The sequence below is a fragment of the Onychostoma macrolepis genome, chromosome 08 (genome assembly GCF_012432095.1).
Source record: "Onychostoma macrolepis isolate SWU-2019 chromosome 08, ASM1243209v1, whole genome shotgun sequence".
Taxonomy (NCBI): Eukaryota; Metazoa; Chordata; class Actinopteri; order Cypriniformes; family Cyprinidae; genus Onychostoma; species Onychostoma macrolepis.
Window position 1 is genome coordinate 24,621,694 of NC_081162.1, and position 23,939 is coordinate 24,645,632.

Sequence of the window (23,939 nt, forward strand, 5' to 3'; positions counted from 1 at the left end):
AATAAGATTTCAGTAATAATATTACAGTTACCATCCATAAAACAGCTTAGTTACTTTTGATGCCTCAACCCCCGCTGATTTAAAATCTAACAATAAAATAATTCCTAGATTTATTTTCATAATTTTCACAACTTGCACACGCATGTGATGTCCCCAGTGCAGCAGGCAAGCTTGGAATATGGAAAAGCTTACATTCAGCAGATAGAAATATTGCATTATATTGATTTTATCAGGAAAAAAGATTATCTGAACACTGTTGTGTAAGTTGTGGCTGTACTTTACTCTGGCATTACATCCCACTCACATCCCTCTGATCAACACGTGATACATAATCTTACCTAAACTGAAAATTAAACAGTTTCTTACAAACTTATGTGATTTATATACAAATACATAATGAAATATGATCGGGTAACGGAGAAATTACAATTAGCTTCAAGCTACACGTGACAATTAATGAGATTAATACAACACTTCTACTTGAATGTCACTATTGAGTGTTTGTAATAACTTCTGACTGAGATCCAATGTGGATTTTGGTCAAATGATGAGGCAGAAATATGTTGTTAGTAACATTCAAGAAGAATTTTATGTGGAAGATACACAGTTACAACTTCTGTGGGGCATGAAGAAAAAGTAATGTAATTAGTAGTGCAACTAATTACTGTTGCCAGAGAGTAATAAGTAAAGTAACAATATTACTTTTGAAAGGAGTAACTCTTGAGTAACTATAGCCCGACACAGATGGGAACGCAGGGGAAGAGTGTGGTGGCGGCTCATGATTATTAATGAGATGACGCACCGGCTTAACGATGACGCAATAAATATTCATGAGTTGCACGGTTGTGACGGCTGTGGTGGTGAGTCAAAGTAAAAGAAAGAAAAAAAAAGACCACTTAACACAAGTGACAGCCACAAGCAGGAAACTCCCGCGTCCAAGGACCACGTAAAACGATATTAGTGCCGATTAAAAAGATTAACACTGTAAAGAAGGTAAAGATAAAGTCAGGGAAAACACGGAGGGTTTTTGAAAATGTCTGGAGAGGAGTTTGACAGGGAGTTTCTGTATAACTTACCCGCGTCTGTTATGAATCACTTTACACGGGTTATGGACTCACTTTCACACTCAGACTGGATATTATTCGGTAAGAATTATGTATTTATGTTTAGGTTTTTATTAGGGTGGTGTTGTAGTAATTTATTTCAATCTTAACTCGAACCCCAGAGGACGTGTTGATTAGCACACTCGCTAACTCGCTTAGCCATCTGAGCGGTGACGTCAAAAGTTAAGTTTTTGTTTAATTTGTGAAATGTTTCTTTCTTACAGCCATGGTTTATTTACTTAGTTTAGTTGTGAATAAAGTTTGTAAGTCTTTGTAATGATATTTGCGTGGTTATGAATGTATTTGAGGTAACTACAAATGTTTCGCTAAATGTCAGGATTGTTGCCTGCCTGATGACCGATAACACGAGTAAATAATTAATAATCTGATTTAAAACTTCAGCAGTGCATGTGGATCACTGGGGTTGTTGGGGTTTGTTTTGTGTCCATTGATTCATGTGAGATGCTGAAATTTATTCCATCGTATTGTTAAATCACAATTCCTTTTCAATAGGGAATCATGCGATTGGAAATTAATTTAAATAAGATGCTATTTATGTGAAGTAAATGTTTGCCATTGTTGTTCTTTCATCTAGGTAACTGGAGAATGTCAGCTAGAACTTTGTACACAGTCATAATAATGATTCTTCATGAAGTTTTATAATGAATGATTCTTTTACTCATTTGGAGCTACATATCATAAAGTAGTTTGGTGGAAACTAAAGTAAAACAGTGCTTTAATGTCCATTGCAGCTTCACAGGTAATATCGGACCAGACCGAACTACGCCTTTTGGGGCAAAGCCCCAGACGGACAGACAACCTGATGCACAAATGGGGCTGTCGCAACGGGACGGTTGGAGAACTGCTGAAGATTCTTGAGGGCTTGCAGTGGTTTAGGGCCCGTGATATCATCCTTGAATGTATGTATGCTTTCTGTATTGTGTTATCATCATGCCATTTTGGCTATATGGGTGTGATCAATGTCTGATTTCACATAGAACTACCGGTTTTCTCCCAATAAGTTAATATACAGCCTATTAAGATAGTGTTATAAATAAGAAACTGAAAAGAAAGAAGCTTTTAATAAATATTTTTAACGTGCGTGAATAAATCCAACCTCCCCTATAGATTTAAGTTTCACTAAATCCAACATCTTGGCGGCAAGGATTTAAATCTTTAACAGGACAGAGTGATAGACTGGATTTTTTTAGATCAGGTAGGGTATAAGTGATTTCAAAATGAGTTTTTTTTAAAGTCCTGAATGTACACGTTCATGACATGTGCATTTGGGACATTTTGTGCAGATAGCCGTAATATTGACGTTATGTTGTATAAATAACGAATCGTATTCTATATGAGATAAATGATGAGTTAAATCCCATTGATTAAAAACCTGTTATCAAATGCTTCACTCTACTGGTCATCTTCAGCGCGCGCAGCTCAAATGCAGAACATTAATAACTAACTGCCATATACATAACGTTATAATGAGAGCACTGTTGTAAAACATTTTGTGAATTCTTAGGGTTTCGCTGATGTTTAATGTTAACTATCTTTTAATCAAAACATGAAACATTATTTTTGTATCTGCGAGGCGTCCGTTACACATTTTCCCTGTGTGTTAACGTCAATAATTATGACTGTTGAGTGTCTGACTTGACTTGACTTGATGCCCCCAAACATGTGATTCGACTATCAGTCAACTATCGGCATGATTCGACCATGAAAATCCTTAGTTGAGGACACCCCTAGTCTTGTCATTTGCTTGCTTCTGTTGTCTCTACCACATCTCATGCCCTAACCAGCCAGGTTGTCAGGTGGGTTTTGTGGTTGTTGTGAAACTCACTTGATAGTCTTGATTCAGGCACTTTATTGACAAGTAACACATTTAAGTTGTGCAGAAACACAATGCTGTCAGATGTGGCAGTTTTCTGCTGTGATCACACATGCTTATTTGTTTCAGTTTCTGTTCTCTGATCACTAGAGAGGCTGTCGGAGTTACAGCTACAAGCAATTACGTTCTCCTCTGACATCTACTGGGAAAAAAATAAATAAAAAATCAACAGCAACAACTAATTAGGATTGTTATTTGATCTTAAACAGAGTCCAAATTGACCATATTTGCTTTGTTAAAACATGTTTCCATTTAATTTTGCATGATACATCAGTGCATGCTTTTTCAAAGAAAAATAATTGTCCTTTCATCTTTCATCAAAATGCAACAACTTGCATATATAATACACAGATTCACTACTTTAAAAAAAAAAAAAAAAAAATTAAATTGTGTATTATTCATTGACATGGCTAACAGTATATACTGGAACTGACATAAGGGAGAGATAGTACTTTTGTTGATATATAAACTTGCTATTGGCAAATGGCAAGTAACCTCAAAATAGCCAAATATCTGCTGATAAATGACTCGGTCTTATATATCAGTTTGTCATCAGTAATAATATTAGAGTAATATTGTTATTGTTAACTAAAACTAATAAGTGTTCAAACTAAATTTGGTTATTAAAAAAAAATCTGAAATGAAATATATTTTTGATAAATACGTTAAACAAATTTAAATGAAAATTAGAAATGTTCCCATGTTGAAATGCTAAAGCTGAAATAAAAATAAATTAAACTAAATAGAAAAACTGATATATTTTAGTTTTATGATTTACTTTTATGCAGACACTGCATGTCATTATATTTAGATAATAAATCCATTAATGTTCTTTTGCATGCATTTCCACAGGCAGACGTATACGGCAGTTTCGTTCAGAGCAGCAGTCACCTTCAACGGAGCCACCAGTCCCTGCATGTCAAAGCAGTACAGCCACTTTTGTCAAAGAGTCTCTCCCTGTCCCCGGTAATTTTTTATTCTTCAGTGACCGCATCTGTCGAACATGATATTCTTTTTAAAAATGCAAGTTGACTGCTTCAGAATATCAGTGGTAAAAATGGTCATTTTGCTTTTCCAGAAGTCAGGCCTCTACCCAAGCCTAGCCCCCCACCGCCTGATCTGGACTCTATGGTTTCAAGAATTTCAAATATAGAGGTGCTTCCTTTGATTTTAAAAAGAAATTCAGCCATTAAAATGGCTAAAAGAAAAAAACTTGCTAGGTTTGACCGTTCACTGTTTTTATTGTGCTGGTGAGGCATTAGTTAGCATGACTCTTCCTTTAGCCATCATGTTTTTCTTCCTTACAGTCTCTTAATCCACTGACACATTTGTATCTGTTCATAGTGCCCATGTGCGAACCACGTGGATCCCCCTCCTCTTTCCTCTACTGCAATGAGCTGGCCGTTTGAGGAAATCCAGAGTGGCACATGCAACTTTTCCCCGTGCAAGCAGATTGGAGAAGGAGGTTTTGGGCACGTGTATAAAGCTGTGATGAGAAACACTGAATTTGCTGTGAAGAAGCTGAAAGAGGTATTAGACTGGAACTAATAAGGCAAACAGTTAGGATTTTGGCCGTTCTGTTATTGAGTCATTCAGTTTGTTTCCTAAGCATCCGTGTTTTTTCTCTTTCATGTGGTTGTTTGGAGCAGGACTCCCATTTGGACTGGAATGTTGTGAAGGAAAGTTTCAGGACAGAAGTAGAAAAATTATCACAGTAAGAAACTGTCTGTCCATCTTCTGCTCCTGTGGCTTATGCTTCCTGTTCTGGGGCTTTAAATCTGTACTTCCTGTTTTGTCTTAAAAGAATAGTTCAACCAAAAATAAAAATTGCTGAAAATGTACCGACCTTCAGGTCATCCAAAATGTAGATCATTTTGTTTGCTCATCAGAACAGATTTTGAGAAACTGAGCATTACATCACTTGCTCACCAATGGATCCTCTGCAGTGAATGGGTGCCGTCAGAATTAACAGCCCAAACAGCTGATAAAAACATCACGAAAATCTACAAGTAATCCACACCACTCCAGTCCATCAATTAATGTCTTGTAAAAGTGAAAAGCTGTGTGTTTGTAAGAAACAAATCTATCATTAAGATGTTTTTAACTTCAAACCTTTGCTAAAAATACGAGCCCTCTATCCATAATATAACTTACTCCAATGAAGAAGTTGTCTTGTTTCTCAAGAGAGAAATATGCACAGATCAAGCTCGGGTTTTCAAGTGAAAACAGTCCAAAATAAATTCTAAACAAATATGTCAGTGGATTTTGATGTGAGAGGACAAAAGGGGATGGACTCTTTCACTGGAGGAAGTGTTGATATAGATTATGGCCAGAAGTGACTATTTAAAGTTAAAACAGCTTAATGGTGGATTTGTTTCTTACAAACAAGCAACTGGTGGATTATTATGTTTTTATCAGCTGTTTGGACTCTCGTTCTGACGGCACCCATTCACTGCAGAGGATCTATTGTTGAGCAAGTGATGTAATGCTAAATTTCTCCAAATTTATTTTTTCAAATTTATTTATTCATTGTTTTTGTGTGAACTATTCCTTTAATTAGCTTTTTTTCAGTCTGGCTGTGATTTTATTTGTTTGTTCGTTCAGCAGAAGCGCAGAATGGGACTTACCCGCTTGAAATTTCCATTGCCCTTTATGCACCACACCTCTTCATGACCCAAAAATGAAAGTCTGCTGCACACCCTCCAAAACTTTTTTGTGGTTAGTTGTCACCCTTTTGTCTTAATTAGGTCATTTTTTTTCTGACGCTTCAGCCCTCTCAAGCTTTGCTTCCTTCAGCTACTGTAATGCTCTTGTTAAATGTTATGCAATATAATCTGAAGCTACACAGCTTTTCATTAGGCTCTTTCTTACACAGATACAGACATCCCAACATAATGGACTTTGTTGGCTACAGTATAGAAGGACAAACTTATTGTGTAATATATGTTTATATGCCCAAGGGCTCTTTAGAGGACCGGCTTCGATGTGAGGTGAGTTACCACTCTTGCTTGACAATATTCAAAGAATGGCTCACTCAGAATGAAACTTATGTCATCATTTGCTCACCCTCATGTTGTTCCAAATGTGCTTGAAATGACTTTATTCTAAGGGAGATATTTTGAGGAAAGGCCCTGTGTGCTCTTTTTATATACATTGAAAGTGAATGGGGACAGAGCTGTCGAGCCCAAAAATAGTTTGTATGACTCCTATTTTAAGTGTTCTGAAGTTGTACGATAGAATGAAATTTAAATTGCTTTCCGCTAAAAGGTAGTTTTGTCCAACCTGGTTTTTAAATCTCATTTGAGGGCCTGCATGTACAAATATAATGAATCATAACTTGTGAATATCATTGTGATGACAGCATCAATGAAAAGATATGGCATGAGTCACTGGTCTCACAAGTCAAAATATGAACTTCTGTGGTACTTTAGTGGTGCTTTTTATTACTTTTTTGTTTTTATGCACTATCAATGTAATTAAATAAGCCCTCAAAACAGTTACTTGAGTTCATAACCGCATGAGTAAGTGATGACAGATTTGTCATTTTAGGTCATCTAACTCTTTCACTGTCATTCACAACGCTTGTTTCTTTCAGGACAGTATCGCCCTCTCTTGGTCACAGCGTGTAAATGTGTTGCTGGGCACTGCTAAAGCTATTCAGTACCTGCATTCTTGTTCACCTGCACTTATTCATGGAGATATCAAGAGGTGAGTGCAAGAACATGTAAACCACATGTACACTGGTTTACATGTTTGGGGTCTGTAAGATTTTTCTTTTTCTGACAGAATTAATACTTATATTTAGCAAAGACGTTTATAATGTTACAAAAAAAATCAAATAAATGCTGTTCCTTCAAACTTCTGTTCATCAAAGAATCCTGAAAAATGTGTGATCGTTTCGATAAAAATAAAAAGCAGCACAACCGTTTTTAACACTGATATTAAAAATAAATATTTCTGAAGTGGCAAATCATATGCTAGAATGATTTCTGAAGGATCATGTGACACTGGAGTAATGATGCTGAAAATTCAGCTTTGCATCACAGGAATAAAAATAACATTTTAAAATAAATTCAAATAGGAAATGTTGTTTTAAATTGTAAAAACTACTTCATCGTATTACTGTTTTTACTGTATTTTTCAACGAATAACTGCAGCCTTGGTGAGAAAAAGAGGCTTTCAAAAACACAAAAAAAATCTTACCAACCCTAAACTTTAGAATGGTAAAGTAGATTTAGTCTCTAAGGTCATTGCTGGACTTTTTGAATCTGCAGTAACTGAGGGATAAACATGAATGCTTGGGAGGGACGGCAATGAAATATCTTTGTGATCAATTAAAATTAGAGACATGAAGTCACTGACAAACCAACTAGTCACTAATTTTAGATACATTTTGTTGCAGGCATCTTTGAATTCACATCACACATTGCTGAAAATTTTCTCTCGTGAAAGCCAAACGTCAGTCCCAGCTTGAGCTTCTGACAATCACACTGTTGTTACACAAATTGCAGGAATCATATTGACCCAAATGACCTCACAACTACATCTCTCAGGACCTCAGATTAGTTGATGGAATGAAAGTTTTCATGGATGCAGATTCATTCTCCACTGGTATCTTTAATGCAGTGTGAGTGCAGCTGACTGCACCCATTACATTTTATAAAACCTGGAATCACTGCAAAGAACCTTTACATTGGGATGTAAAAAAAGAAGCTTTTGGGTCGGTTAACTTGTTTGGAACCGGTGCTGCTAAAACTTCATCACCCCAAAAAGGGTCGGAATTCATGCTTGGAAATTTAGGAACATTTCACCACTAGACTATCCAGCTCTAAAATTTTCCTTTTTGCTGAATATATTGTTCCGCTTGGACATGCATGTTAATCATTAGGGTACCAACCAGTCATGTTCCCTCTGTTACAGCTCTAACATCCTTTTAGGGGACCACCTGGAGCCCAAGCTGGGGGACTTTGGATTGGCACGTTTTTGTCGGAACCCCAACAAAACCCCAGGCAAGACGTCCACCGTGGCTCAAACTGCTACGGTCCGGGGAACTCTCGCATACCTCCCAGAAGAATATCTGAAGGATGGACAGCTGGGAGTGGAGATCGACATCTACAGCTTTGGAGTGGTGAGATGCATCTCAAAATCTCATTAACACCAATACGTTTTTAACTTGGATTGTATTTTTATCATTCTCACCAACAGAGACATTTTACAATAATGTATCCACGTTATATTACAGTAACAGGGTGTGAGTAGTAAATGGCAAATGAAAAGACTTTATGACTCACTTAAAGAGGTCTGATTTGGGTTTTTAAGGAAGACCCAGCCTTAATTATATTTGCTTCAGGTTTTTTTTTTTTTTTTTTTGTTGTTTTCTGTTTGTAAACAGATGCTACAAACTGGGGCTGGGCGATATAGCTAAAAAATTGAATCTCACTATTTTTCCATATTTTTAAAACATTTAATATAGTAATATTTTTGTATTTGCTCTCGAAAAAAAAAAAAGGTGTTGTTTTTTCCTTCGCATGAAAAAACAATGATCACTACTTTTTTACTAAATTATCACAAAATTAAAATTAAAAAAATCATATGTACTTGAAGGTACCAAAATAAAAAACACAAATACGCACGGGAGCATTTTAAAGCAGACATGATTTAATTCAGCTGTCATGGTTGTGAGGCAAAAAAAGCTGTGTGAAATTGGTTCACTGTCTGTATAAGCGAAGCATTATCACAATATTTCCTATTTTTATACCTTCAGCAGAGATTTTACTATAATATTTTATTTATTACCCATTCTTACTGCAAAGGTTTTTTCAGCTTTCCATGTTTGATGAAGTAACACTCCAGTTTCTCTCGTACCGCAGGTCATGCTAGAGGTACTTACTGGACGCCAGGCTCTGGAGGTGGATGGCCAATCCAAAACTGTTTACTTGGTAAGAGGAGCATAAGTCATATTTTAGTCACATATTTTAGTGTAGAGTTGGCTGGTGGTTAAACCTGTTATTTCTCACAGAAAGATCTAGTAAAAGAGGAGGAAGATGATGGAAGAAGCTTCAGCAAAGGGAAGCACTCGCGGGAGCTGTCCTATGTTTACGCAGCGGAGAACATCTGCAGGAAACATCTGGATCCTCGACTGATGACTAAAGACACACCTTCCCCTCATGGATCAATGGAAATCTCTCAGCTGGCATGTCAATGTTTAGATCGGCGGCGGAAGAAGAGGCCCCGCATGACGGAAGTAGGAGAATCTATTCAAATGCTTGTTTGTTTTATTATATTATGATTTTAGCAGTGTGTTTTTGTTAAATTGATCATGTCATGACAAATCAAAAAAAAAAAATTTCTTTAATTTTGAACAGTAAAAATTCAATTACAGTTCAAAATTTACTACTATTACAAATTTTTGGGTCAGTAATTATTCATTTATTTTAAGAATATGAATATTTATGCAGCAAGGATGCATTAAATTGATCAAGTCACTAAAGTCATTTATAATGTCAAAAAAGATTTCTATTTCAAATAAAAACTTTGTATTCATCAAAGAATTCTGACAAAAAAAGTATCATAGATTCCACAGAAACACGAAGCAGCACAACTGTTTTTAATGTTGATGATAATAAATGTTTCTTGAGCAACAAATCAGTATATTGGAATTTTGAATTTCTGAAGGATCATGTGACACTGAAGACTGGAGAAATGATGCTGAAAATTCAGCTGCGCATCACAGGAATAAATTACAATTTAAAATATATTCAAATAGAAAAGTTATTTTAAATTGTAATAATGTTTCACAATATTACTGCCACTGTATGCTTCAACAAATAAATGCAGCCTTGGTGAGACATAAAAAATAAATAAAATAATTCTTACTGATCCTAAACTTTTAAACGGTCTTGTAAATGTAGTAATATTTTCAGAACTAAAAAGAGCATTTCTTGAAGTTATTAAATATTAAAGGATGGAGTGATTTAAAAACAATTGCACCCGACAACAAACATGTGAAGGGGGTGTTTCTTAAAGGCACAGGCTCAGTGTCCAAAAACAGAAAGTTCCATTCAAATGGAGAGAGCGGTCACAAAAACTATTGAATTATTACTGGCTAGCAAGTGGACATCAGGAAAAAAAATAAGATTATTAAAAACAATAATACCCCTTCATAATATTATGTTTAGTTAGAATTATCAGGTTTATTCTGGTGTTTTATTTTGGTGTTTTATAGGTGTTCAAAGCACTTCAAGATGTGCATTTAGGCTTGAAGACCTCTGGCAGATCAACCACGGTCAGATTGTCTCCCGTATCATCTCATCCATCCACCCCTGAGCCCCTGCGCTCCGACAGCAGCTCTCTGGACGCTCTCACCCATCAGTTCTCCAAACTCCGCCCTCAAGAGGACACGTACCCCTGCCATCACAAGTCTGTCTGTCCCACCTTGACCTCTGTCGTGACTCAGTCTAGCTGCTCAGAGTCAGAGGTGAATGATGAATCATGGGCTTCACAGTCCTCTGGTATGCCGTGTGAATCAGATGAGAGTCAAGGCTTTTCTCAGTACTTGACAAATCACTGTAGCAGAGCTCAGGCAGCGTCATGTGGGGCCTGTGGCATTCAGAGCACTAAAACAAGTGGTTCTTTAGTGGAAAACTCATCACAGTCCAGTCCCAATGAAGGTAACGAGATTATTTGTTATTAAAATGGGTAGATCATAAATAGTTAAGAGCCTTTTTCTAAATGTATGGTATTATAGCTTTCTAGTTGGCCCTGTGTGAACTTTTCTTAATTTACAGATTTTTCTGACAAGAAAGTGTTTGTCAATCCTGTGAGGCAGCGTCTGGTCCAAAAAATGGAGCTTTATGAAGAGGGAAGGATTTTAACTTCTGATCTGCTGTCATCAGGCACCTCATTATGTAAGTGTCCAAATCAACTGTAACTGGATGACATTACTGTTTACAAGAAATGCTTCATTCAAACTGAGCTGAAAGTGACCCATATAGAATAGTCCTAGATCCTGCATCTGCTCGATGTTATTGCCCTTTGGCTGATGTCTGGAGATTTGCTTTTAAGGCATTGCTCAAGTCACAAATACTCAGTTTTCACATTCAAAGTGCAACCCGGGGTGACAAATACAAGACACCCATATTCTATCAGGACCCAATAAGCAATGAACACACATTTTGTATGTCTTATCTGGCATTTGTATGTATTGTCTGCATTTTTATTTTTTATTTGTAAATGTCATGACTTTCATCACCACGATACCAAGGTTATTATAGTTGACATGAATCTATTTTTGATATTTGAACTGAAATGAATTTAATATATACAAAAACTTACATTTATTTGCCAACAGCAACATTTCTCATTTTCACTTAGGCAAGGAAAGGCACGTTTATTTATGTAGCACATTTCATAAACAATGGTAATTAAAAATAATAAATAATCGCAACGATAAAAGCAAGGAATTACAATTTTTTTTAAATGATTTAAAAATTTGATTTAAATGAATTAAAACAGTTAAGAATAAAAGAGTTTCTTATCTTAGTTTATCTTGAGTATTAAATAAATAAAACTAACACTAATAATAAATTAAAAATAATGAAAAGACATTTGAAATGGAAAATAAACCAAACTAATAAAAATGACAAAGCGCACAACAAAATGACTAAAACATTAACTGAAATTAAAATGAAATATAAAAATATAAACTCAATAAAAACTGTAATAATATCTGAATTATGCTGAAATAACCCTGCCTGACAGACATCCAACAAATTCAATGGAATAAAGTTGAAACAACAAAAAACTGACACATTTCATCAATATAAACCACTTTATAATAACTTTTATTAGCATTAACAAACATTCTACAGTTCATAACAGATAATTAGATCCGCTGAGCTGCTCCGTTATCATTTTATTATTAAAGGCCAATTCGCACCGACGAATGCAGACCAACACCTACGGTCACCAGATTAATTCGGAGACCCAACAAATGCAGCGAAAACAAGCGGCAACAGATGGTGACCGGTGTAACACATGGATTAGACAAAACCCCACAAATGTGTCAGTTGTCTGCTTCTATCGGTGCAGTGTGAATTATTTAATACTGAGTTAAAAACAAAAACATGCAAGAGGATCTTTCCAAAATGCGTCAACACAAAATTGCAGTGCTTGTTTATTTGAATCAATAATATAGTATATTTATGCTTTTCCATAATTTTGTAGACCGGGAGATGAATGCTGAAACGAGAGAGCCAGAAGAGAGTGATGAGTTTGCAAGCGAGACATCTGGAGTCAACATGCAGTCTCCTGCTGCTGTTTAACACTGAACGTTTGGAGGAAGGGAACCCAGCAAATATGTTGTTAAAATATTCCATGAAATATTCACAAATATCTTTATGGTACTTTTTTTTACAGTTACGGTAGAGAAAATACCTTCAAAAATACCTCGGCCAAAGCTGCAGATTAATCATCTTTTTTTTTTATTATGGTAATTGCAAGTGAAGCTCTGTAGTTATGAACCTGTGAATCTTGACTGACAAGCCAAAGAAATATAGAAGTGCATAATTTATTGTTATACGCCTGTTATTTTGGCGATCGAATGTCTGTCTGTTGCTTGTTGTTGTTTTTGGCTTAATTCTCTGCAGCATATTGTTTTTTTATAACATAATGTCAAGCTTATGGATTATGGCCAAATCACCTTGTATGAGAGTACTATTTAACATGAATGACTTATCTATTTCTAACAAACTGGTGATTGTTACATACATTAAATTAAACATTCAGCCTGTGCTGAATTCATTATGCACGTTTGATTTTTTTTCTCCTAATTAGATTACAGCAGTGCCAAAACAGTTTTATTTGAAACACAGATTGTTTGTGGTGTTCAGGCTTTATAACTGTATACACTGACTTGTAAAATGTAATGTTGTAACTTTAAAAAATTGTTCTTAGATGCAACAATTTAATCTGCTCTTTTGAAAGGAAAAAAAAAATCATTTATCAAACCTCTGCGTTTTTTGTGAATGAAATACAACTCTTGTTTATCTACAGTGGAGTGTTTTGTAAGCATATAATAATGGGCATATAATATTTACATGAATTATGATTATCAGATCAGTTATTTCATGCAGAGATCATGAATATTGGAGATGGTAGAACAGCATGTTAGAGTGACAGGAGAAATTACCATGTTAACCATAGATTCTGTTACATCATAAAAAAAATATATTTTACATGAATTCTGTATGTATATATTCTGTAATGGAGACCCAGAGTATGTTTAGATATTAATGCTAAAATATTGCCATCTATCTATAGGTGTGTGTGTGTGTATATATATATATATATATATATATATATATATATATATATATATATACACACACACACACACACACACACAAAACCCTTCAAAAGTTTGGGATCAGTAAGACTTTTAATGTTTTTTAATGAATCTTCTTATGCTCATCTAGGCTGTATTTATTTGATCAAAATACATTAAAAAAAAACAGTAATATAGTGAAATATTATTTCAATTTCTAATATTGGTTTTATATTTTAATATACTTTAAAATATAATTTATTTCTGTGATGCAAAGCTGAATTTCTTCAGTGTCACATGATCCTTCAGAAATCATTCTAATATGCTGATTTATTATCAATGCTGGAAACCATTGTGCTGCTTAATAATTCTTTGGAACCTGTTATACTTTTTTTTGGGATTCTTTGATTAATAAAAAGTTAAAAGTTATTTAAAATATAGATCTTTTCTAACAATACAAGTCTTTTTACTGTCACTTTTTATCCATTTAACACATCCTTGCTGAATAAAAGCATTCATTACTTTCAAAAAAAGAAAGAAAAAAATGTACTGACCCCAAACTTTTGAACAGTAGTGTATGTTAATACAAGATTTCTATTTTGAATAAAACGTTCTTTTGAACCTTTTACTCATAAAAGAATCCTTAAAGAAGTATCATATATATATATATATATATATATATGAAGCAGCACAACGGTTTCCAGCATTGATTATAAATCAGCATATTAGAATGATTTCTGAAGGATCATGTGACACTGGAGTAATGATGCTGAAAATTCAGCTTTGCTTTACAGAAATAAATTATATTTTAAAGTATATTAAAATAGAAACTGTTATTTTAAATTGCAATAATATTTCACAAAATTCGTTTTTTTTTTAAATGTATTTTTGATCAAATAAATAAGCCTTGATGAGCAGAACTGAACCCAAACTTGTATGTATGTATATATATATATATATATATGCAAAAACAACAGAGCATGTTAATTCCAAATTAATTTAATCCTATTGTTACGGTAATAACAAACTGTAAAATTTGGGTGTAATTTATAACGACATTCCTAAAAAAAAATAATAAAGCATATAGCTAAAATATTATTTTCATTCATCTTCTAAACGTCTTATCATTCCAGCAGATTTGCAGGCCCGAAATATAGTTCAATTATAGTTACATAAAACATTTATTTAAAATACCGAATTATGTCTTCGTATAACGTTACTCTTACATTTTATGGATAAAGAATCAGCATTACATAAATGAAAATAGTATGCCTTTTGTCATCCAACAACATTCCAAACACAATATGGTTGCCAGAAAAAAAGCAGGCAGTGATTGGACCCTTGTTTCGAAAGTCATATCTGAAAAATATTTGAGCGCACGCAGTAATAAGAATGCGATGTTGTGTGCGGCGCTGCGCGCGCTCTAGAGGCTGTTGAATTACTGAGCGCTTGTCAAGAAGATGGCGGCTTCCTGGGCGGCATGAAAAGATGTAGAGTTAGCAATATCTACAGTGAAAGGCGCACCCAGGGTCGAATTCGTTCTCTGAGTCCTCCCTCGTGATTTTTAAATTAAGTTAACGAATCGGAACGAGTAAGTATTTGGTGCCAGGCAATGGCAGAATCCGAATTTTGTTGCAGCTTTTTGTGACGGCTAACGGTACATCCGCCATTTTTCTTGAGGGAAGCTAAGCGAGTAGCCAGGGACGAAACAATAACTGAACTTACTGAACTGTGCATCTCGAAGAAAATCACACTTGCAATTTTAACAGTAAATAAACATGAAACCTGTAACATTTTCTCTGTTGTGCCAAATGAGTATGTAGAATTTGCAGTGTTGTAATGAGCTATGTAGCATTGAAGCTAACTGGCTGCCCAATGGATCTCATTGAACATTTCACATTTCAGCTAGTGTGCTAATTGCGGCTAATAGCTAACAACAGCGGCAGCAGCCAATGTAAGTTGCTTTTTAGTCTGACCAGCGCTGTTTTGTAGGAAAAACAATCTGTATTTGAAGAGTTTTACTGTGTATTTATTTATAAATATACATATGCATTTGGAGCACTAAAAAGCACTAAGCTTTTTTCCCAGAGGGTGGATTGTTTGGTTTGTTTATCAAGATGGCGGCACCCAGACGAGAGAGGCATGAGAAATTCACATATCACATAAAGCTACACTAATAACCTCTATCCGCATTTGTTTTAATGCGGGCTTTAAACGCGTCAATTTTATAACCTTTTAACACATTTTACCTGCGGGGTTTAATGGCCGTATTTAGTATTATAATACGACTTCCGTAATATTCAATTCAATAAAAGCTCATATTTGGTTTGGTTCGCTGACCTTTTTTTATTTGTATTTTTCCGCTCACCAAATCGGTTCACTGCATTGTACGTTACGTGGTAGATTAATTTTCTTAACTTATATTTTTCCACCTCTCATTTCGGTTTACTATTATGATTTATCATCATCATCATCATAATTATTATTATTATTTTCACGCCGCCCATTTCTTTTTTTTTTTCTCCGCCGCCCATTTCTATTCACTAGCTTGTGTGTGTTAGCTTAGCCGCTTAGCAGCTAACTAGGCGCTTGTGCTGGTAGCGTAGCGTTTAGCTAGCCTCTGCAAGATGGCGGCTTACACATCTTCATCGCGCTTTTCTTTTTCTCCTAAAGACATTTAACCCCAAAACGCTTTTTCGCTTGCTATACGGAGATTTAAGAAAAAATGCGCAGGAGCCAATCTGCATGTGACGCTGTGTATTTTGAGTCCCTTTCCTTCGTTTCCCCGGTAATTCGCGTTTGCTCAGCCGCCGGCGGCGTCTGTCTATTTATCTTCTTCTCGTGATGAAAAGCGTCTTTTGCCGCTAAAATGGCGGTTCGCGCAGATTTGAGCGGCTAACATGCTAACCGGCCGATGTTTTTTTTTTCATACGCTATACTTTTGAATTCAGACGCGCATAAACACTAACACTTACTATAACAGGGTCTTTTAGTGTAATCTGGAGAGCATTTGGCCAGAAAAAAACCCACGTGAAAGTCTAACCCATTTGGGTGACCTAGTTAGCTTGCTCGAAGCTACGGAGTGCTAGCGGGCTAATTCAGTTAGCACAGAGCTTTTGACACACGAATGCTGTTGGAATCCCAACTAAAATCAGCGCTGTGCGTGGGATTTGTGTCTCGCTAGAGAAGTGGACATGGCTTCTTCAGGGACCTCGGTTATGCAGCCGCGCTGGAAGAGGGTTTTGGGCTGGTCTGGCCCGGTTCCTCGCCCGAGACACGGACACCGAGCTGTGGCCATTAAAGAGCTGATGGTGGTGTTCGGCGGAGGGAATGAAGGCATTGTGGACGAGCTGCACGTCTATAATACAGGTGAGGATGTTATTATATAGTCATAAAGGCGATGTTATTTGTGCATTTTGTTTCTGCAGACATTAGCTCGCTATGTTATTGCTAGCCAGATTCTGTCTTGTTTTGGTTGTCAGATTTGCTGCTTTGCTATTTGCTTTTTTTTTTTTTATTACAAACGCTTCTTGACAGATGAAATAATTAATTGCATATATAGTAGTTTACGCAACTCCTTTTTATTTCTTAAGCAGTTTCTCGGCTATTTGTTTACAGGGTTAGCCAGGTGCATTAGCGCAGTTAGCGGCTACACAAAATCTGCATAAGTGATCAGCTACATAAGCTAACTAGCTATAAAGAATGTGCACAAAAATAACACTTGGCTGTGTAATTCAACTCACATAATCATGGCGTGTTTGCACTAAAGTTAGTGCGTTTAATTTCAGTGCATCGTCTGCTTGAATGTGGTGTTGCGTTTGAGTGCACTGTGAGCTGATCTGTGTTGTTATGTTAAGGTGTTTATGGGTTGAAGTGTCAGCTAACCAGCTAACGCTACAGCACTAGCCAAACACTGGAACTGGCACGCCAGGATAATGCAAAGAGAAGTGGCGGGTTAAAAGAACGCCGCTTGCGTCATCACAACACACAGGCCCCGCCCACAATATTTCCCGCATTGCCATGTAAATACTTCTGGGATGAATGGAAGAGATTGTAATTCGCAGTATTTCTGGTGTGGATAACTTTGTTGAGGTTTAAATAATGTTGCAAAGTTGTGGGAAGGCCTGAGGAATGTTTTGAAATTATAAGAAGTAGATGCACTCCAAAAAGCATTGTTTTGCATGGATAATATGTATTGCACTATATGCTGCTGAGAGATGACTTTTAAGATTGTGGTATAAAGCTGCACTACATTTGCTTTTTGCTCATTTGTCCTCTTTTGGAATCAGTGTAATTTTCATATCATTGAGATGCTATTAAAGCATCTGCTGTAGATAGTATTGAAGTTTTTATTGACATTTTGAACGAGTTTTTATGTTGAGTTGTAATTGTTGTCATTTTTATTTACTTATTGTCTGTAGTAGTATTATTAATATTTTTGTTAGTTACTTTAGTGCACCAAGTTATTTTTAATAGTATTTCAACTAATTGCCAAAGCAATATTTCTCATTTATATTATAAATAAATATTTAATTCCACAGACAAAATATAGCAAATTTCTGGTCCATTGAAGTGTGTATTTGTAGCCTGCATGAAATTGCATGTTTTTAACTATTTCTTTATTTTTGAATAATACTGTATGATTACAGTATCAAAAAGTTGCTATCAAAAGTAAAAATGTTTAAGTTATTTACGTCTGATTAATAAATATGTACAAAACATAATTTGAATTGGCGTAATATTTTAGACTATATAATCAGTTTTAGTTATTTTAGTACATGAAGTTAAGCTAAATGGAAATGAGAGGCTGCTTTTGAAATGACCTAAAATAAAATAAGATTTAATATTTTTTTTTTATTTTTTTTTTTATTATTTATTTTTTTATGGTTTTAGTTCACTATAATAACCCTGTTCTGCACAGAATAAAAGGACGCGGTGCATTGCAACACAGCACTGAAAGGACCTTATTCATCCAAACCCACAATGACGCAACTATTTGTTTCTCAACAGCCACCAATCAGTGGTTTATTCCTGCTGTCCGGGGTGACATTCCTCCCGGCTGTGCTGCATATGGATTTGTGTGCGACGGCACCAGACTCCTCGTGTTCGGAGGCATGGTTGAATACGGAAAGTATAGCAACGATCTTTATGAACTACAGGTAAGTCTCTCAGCATCATCTTTAAGCTCAATAGAAGTGACTGTTGTTGTTTTTTTTCATAGTATCAGCCCTAATATTTGTCATAATTCACTAATTTATGTCAAATACTTCAAACAGGCCAGTAGATGGGAGTGGAAACGTTTGAAGCCCAAAGCCCCCAAGAATGGCCCACCACCATGTCCTCGCCTGGGCCACAGCTTTTCCCTGGTTGGAAACAAATGCTATTTGTTTGGTGGACTGGCAAATGACAGTGAAGATCCCAAAAACAATATTCCCAGGTAGAAGGCCTTGTACAGTTTATGCTCAAACTAATTCATAAATATTTAAGCAGCAGATCCGCAAATAAATCCTTTCTCTATTTGTACTCCAGATACCTGAATGACCTCTACACACTTGAGCTACGCCCGGGGTCTAACGTGGCAGGCTGGGACATCCCCATTACATATGGTGTGCTTCCCCCTCCTCGTGAGAGCCACACTGCTGTTGTCTACACAGAGAAAACGTCCAAAAAGTCTCGTCTCGTAATTTATGGCGGGATGAGTGGCTGCCGTCTTGGAGACCTCTGGACTTTAGACATAGGTGAGAGAAAGTATTTGCTTAAATGTTTTTTTTTTTCAAGAAATGGCAAAACTATAACATTAAATAGCGTGCATGAACGGATTTGTTTTGTAGATACTTTAACCTGGAACAAACCTGCCATAAGTGGTGCGGCACCTTTGCCCCGCAGTCTCCACTCTGCCACCACTATAACCAACAAGTAAGTTATAACTTTCTCAAACCTGTTTAAACATACAGTGTTTATTTAAACATTGACTATCTTCAAGCTTGGAAATGATTGATAAGAAACCAGTACTGCGTTATTCTGTGCAGATCTAAAATTGACATGAAGTCATTATTGACTTTAACACGCGTTCTTAGTCATAGTCCGTGTTATTTCAAGGAAACAACAACATTTTAGGTTTTTCTGTTTGGATGATGAGTGTCAGAAGCTTTTATTTTGACAATGCTGAAAATGCACCTGATCACAGATGGAAAGGAGATCCCGTTTTCCCTCAGCAATAGCTTACTGCCTTTGCTTATGAGTTCTGTCTATTAAATTAATAGATGGAGCAATTAAACTGTGTATGAAAGTATTATAGTGTTTGCTTTTCTGTTATTAGTAATGTTTAATAATGTTACTAAATAGTAACAGAAAGGCTAGTGATATAATGCTTTCTCGCATAGCATTGACTTTTAGCAAATACGCATTTAATGCATTTAACAAGTCTTTAAATATCTAGTAAATGATTAATTCCACAAACATTGCAAACTATAGCAAATCCAGTTGTTAGATTTTATGAAGTTGTATCCTGCATAACAATTTCTTTATTTGTAAATTATTTATTCCAGTAAATGTTATGGAAAATGTTTAATTGCTGCATGCATTATTTATTATTTTTAAATAAATAGTGTAAGCAACTTAATAGTGTAACTAAATGTAGCGAAATAGTTAAATATAAATATTATCGACTTTGTATTGAATAACTGGGACAAATTGTTCCAGGTAATTTTGGTGGAAAAGCGGTTTGAGTGTGGATATGACTAACTTTGGTCTCATGTTTTCCTAGGATGTTTGTGTTTGGTGGATGGGTTCCTCTGGTCATGGATGATGTGAAAGTAGCGACACACGAGAAGGAATGGAAGTGCACTAACACACTAGCCTGCTTAAATCTAGGTGCGTTAAACAAAGCAAGCAAATGTCTTTAAAAGAGAACCGCCTCTTATGCTTTAAAAATGCTGCCTCTGTTCATAGCTCATTAGGTTTCAGAGCACAGCTCATATGCTTTATCATCACTGATCTTGCCCTTTATTTCCTTTAGACTCAATGTCTTGGGAAACCATCTTGATGGACACGCTTGAGGATAATATCCCAAGGGCCAGAGCCGGACACTGCTCTGTGGCTATAAACAACAGGCTGTATGTCTGGAGTGGAAGAGATGGCTACCGCAAAGCCTGGAACAACCAAGTTTGCTGCAAAGATCTGTGGTATTTGGAAACAGGTGAGTCGAGCTGATACCTCAGTGTAGAAGAAGCTTTAATACACCTTACCCATTACAAATACTTACATCCTCAAGAAATGGTGAACCCAGTGGTCTCAGTGTAGCACAAATAAACATTACAAAACCCTTCCTGTGGGTGGTAGAAAACGCTGGGACTATAGTATTTACACACACATGTTTCGTTTCTTGTTTATATATAGTTTAGTACATTTTCCTTTTCTATTTTTCATTAGTTTTCCAACATGAGCTGGCATGGTGCTATATATTATTTCAGGCAATGTTTAAAATCTAATTTTTCACTAACAGATCGTCCTCAGCCTCCGTCACGTGTGCAGCTGGTCCGTGCCAACACCAACTCTCTGGAGGTGAGCTGGGGGGCAGTGCCTACCGCCGACACTTACCTGCTGCAGCTGCAGAAATATGACATCCCTGCTGCAACAGCTGCCACATCGCCAACGGTCAACCCAATCTCGTCTTTACCCATCAACTCGCCTAAGAGTCCGGCGCCCGCCGCTGCTGCTCCTGCAGCTCAGAGTCTGCCCCTTTCTGGGGTCACAATGGTGCCACAAGTTCCTTCCCCCACCACCGCCATGCCAAGCAGCCCGCTTGCAGCCTCACCTCGTGGACCAGGTAAAAATGACTTTCTGGTTTTTGCAACTGGCAGACTACTGTGCAACTTTCTGTGAAGAATGGTATTAATAATTGTGACGACACCTAAGCCAATATATACTTTCTGTTCCCAGCTATTCTCAAAGTGGCAGCGCCTCATTCCAACCCCGGGACGTCAGTCGTTACTGTGCGTCAGGCCACTCCAGGAGGAAAATCCCCAGTCACGGTTACATCACTTCCTGCAGGTGTCCGCATGGTTGTCCCTGCACAGAGCACCCAGGGGGCGGTATGTCATGATAATCATTATCAGCGTATTTTCAATTTGGGATGCCCTATTACTCTAATTAAAAGTGAAAACGCAATTTGACTTTGTGATTATCAAACCCCGAAATCTGCGGGTTTTTTTATTTTTTATTTTTTATTAAATGAATATATGCACTGCTTGTTTTAGAGTGAAGCGCAGCACTATTCTTTTACACACATGCAAGCTCTTGATCCAGTGTGTAAATGAGGAAATTAAGACATTGATATTAGTGTTGTAATTTTACAGTAAGTTATTGCAATAGTTATGTCTATAGTAGTAATACATTTAAAAAGAAATGTATTGCATTTCACTTAAATACATTTTGTTTACAATTAAACTATTAATAAATAATTGTATTATTAATAATAAATTGTTAATTATATCAAATGAATGTTTAATGTATGTATTAGAATATTTATTACATTTTATTATTTACAAATAATCTATTAATAAATAACGGTTATTATTATTGCTATTGTTGTTGTTATATTGACATTTTTGACCAAATTGTGAAGGCCTACAAATAAGCCCAATTTTTATGGGAAATTTCAATTGTTCCCCCAATCATTCAGCCATGTATCCCATGTTGAATTTGCATTGAAACCCTTTGTAACACGGTTTTGGTCTCTAGCCAATCGGCAGCAGTCCTCAGATGAGTGGCATGGCTGCTTTGGCTGCAGCTGCAGCCGCCACACAGAAGATCCCGCCCTCTTCCACGACCACTGTGCTAAATGTTCCAGCCGGAGCCACCATCATGAAAACCGTCGCTATGACTCCTGGATCCACAACTCTGCCTGCTACTGTCAAAGTAGCTTCACCTTTAATGGTACGTATCGACTCTCATAACCAGACCTTTGACTAAACAACATAAGATCTGCAGCTTATTCTGTCTGAGAACAGTCCAGACATTAGGCATCTTTTACATGCCTAAAATGGATTATTATTAATAAATTAAGATGCTGTAGGTGTTTTGGGTTAACTGTCTATCTTATGTGTTCTTAAAATAACAAAACATAAAAAAAAGAATGTTTCATCAGCTTCCCTTTCTCACATCCTTCCGGTCTTGAATCAACCAGATTATCCACTTCCTGTCCTGTAGCTGTTTGTGATTTGATGTATCTTTGTTCCTACTTCCATTTCAGGTTACTAATCCTGCGACCCGAATGCTGAAAACAGCTGCAGCTCAGGTCGGCACTTCCGCCATCTCTACTGCTAACACTCAGACTCGGCCGATCATCACTGTGCACAAATCAGGCACCGTAACCGTAGCCCAGCAGGCTCAGGTCGTCACCACCATGGTTGGAGGAGTCACCAAAACTATAACCCTTGTTAAGAGCCCCATTACAATGGGTGGCAGCGGTCCTCTGGTAAGAAAAAAGGGGGGGGAATTCAAATTAGTTAATAGTGACAAGAATTCAAGGCATGTTATAATTATGGGCAATCCCAAACATGAAAACTCTTCATCTTTTCTATTTGTTTTTTGTTCTGCTCAACCACTGTGACCTAAATTAGGTACCACTATGAGATTATTTTGTAACCTTTCCATTAGGAATACATTAAATGATTCATCATATGGCAAGGTTTTTTTTTTTTTTTTTTTAATGATCCAACTTGGGTTTTATAGTAGTTGACTTGGTTATCCTCAAGTAATAACCCTTTGTTTTCAGATCTCCAGCCTTGGGAAGATGATGTCTGTTGTCCAGACCAAACCAGTACAAACCTCTGCGGTCACCGGGCAGGCTGGAAGCAGTCCTGTTACTCTAATACAAGTCAGTGTTCCTGCTCATTTTATGTGCATACATTTTTTACCTAAACTTAAAAAAATGAGAGTGGTCATCATTTACTCACCCTCAAATTGTTCCAAACCTGTATGCGTTTCTTTCTTTTTGTTGAGCTCAAAAGAAGATATTTTGAACAGTGTTGGTAACCAAACAGTTGACGGTAGCCATTGACTTCCATAGTTTCCAAAAAACTATGGAAGTCAATGACTACTGTCAACTGTTTGGTTACAGCGCCCTACAGGTTTGGAACAACTGTAGAGTAAGTAAATGACAATTTTAATTTTTGGATGAACTTATCCCGTTAATATAAATTGTGTACTTAAATTGTGTAATGCTTATTTCCTATAATAAGCAGCTTATTGCGATTTGTACTTGTACATGTTGTAATTAGGGTTGCAACGGTATGATTTTCCTGGTATGATAATCATCTCAGAAAATATCACGTAATGGTATCGCGGTATATATTAATCAATAATTCTTATCAGTAACAGTGACTCTTAAAAGAATAAGAACAAGTTATTTGAGTGAAAAAATCCTTTATTACAACAAACTTGAAACCATTTAAATGAAAGTATTGAAGTCTTCCTTCTGAAAAAAAAAAAAAATTTCATTTCACTTTAAAAAACAATGAAAAAATAAAGCTATACACCTTATGTATATCTATATCACACTTCAATGTTTTAAAATGTTATCAAATGAAAATTTAACAACTTTTATTTTAAGTTC

The 23,939-nt window shown here is 36.2% G+C and overlaps 2 protein-coding genes across 3 annotated transcripts in view; both read left to right on the forward strand.

Annotated features, from left to right (window-relative positions):
* The first annotated feature begins 742 nt into the window (after positions 1-742).
* On the forward strand, positions 743-12,801 carry irak1 (interleukin-1 receptor-associated kinase 1). Of its 2 annotated transcripts, none has more exons than XM_058785460.1 (14): positions 743-993; positions 1,856-2,023; positions 3,850-3,963; positions 4,076-4,152; positions 4,342-4,527; positions 4,647-4,711; positions 5,873-5,987; positions 6,593-6,705; positions 7,918-8,125; positions 8,868-8,936; positions 9,017-9,241; positions 10,223-10,667; positions 10,785-10,904; positions 12,223-12,801. In XM_058785460.1, the coding sequence occupies exons 2-14, from the start codon at positions 1,927-1,929 to the stop codon at positions 12,318-12,320; spliced, it is 1,932 nt and encodes a 643-aa protein (XP_058641443.1). In that variant the 5' UTR covers positions 743-993; positions 1,856-1,926; the 3' UTR covers positions 12,321-12,801. The 2 variants fall into 2 exon arrangements, with proteins under 2 accessions (XP_058641443.1, XP_058641442.1); XM_058785459.1 differs by having other exon boundaries at positions 746-1,145.
* Positions 12,802-15,259: 2,458 nt separating this feature from the next.
* Positions 15,260-23,939, forward strand: part of hcfc1b (host cell factor C1b) — a 32,484-nt gene continuing 23,804 nt past the window's right edge. Inside the window, 13 exon segments of the mRNA XM_058783970.1 lie at positions 15,260-15,275; positions 16,506-16,690; positions 18,332-18,480; positions 18,598-18,758; positions 18,851-19,059; positions 19,153-19,237; positions 20,088-20,194; positions 20,340-20,519; positions 20,826-21,149; positions 21,263-21,414; positions 22,064-22,258; positions 22,575-22,799; positions 23,100-23,201. Of these exon segments, the coding sequence (XP_058639953.1) occupies positions 16,516-16,690; positions 18,332-18,480; positions 18,598-18,758; positions 18,851-19,059; positions 19,153-19,237; positions 20,088-20,194; positions 20,340-20,519; positions 20,826-21,149; positions 21,263-21,414; positions 22,064-22,258; positions 22,575-22,799; positions 23,100-23,201 (2,064 nt within the window). The 5' untranslated portion in view covers positions 15,260-15,275; positions 16,506-16,515.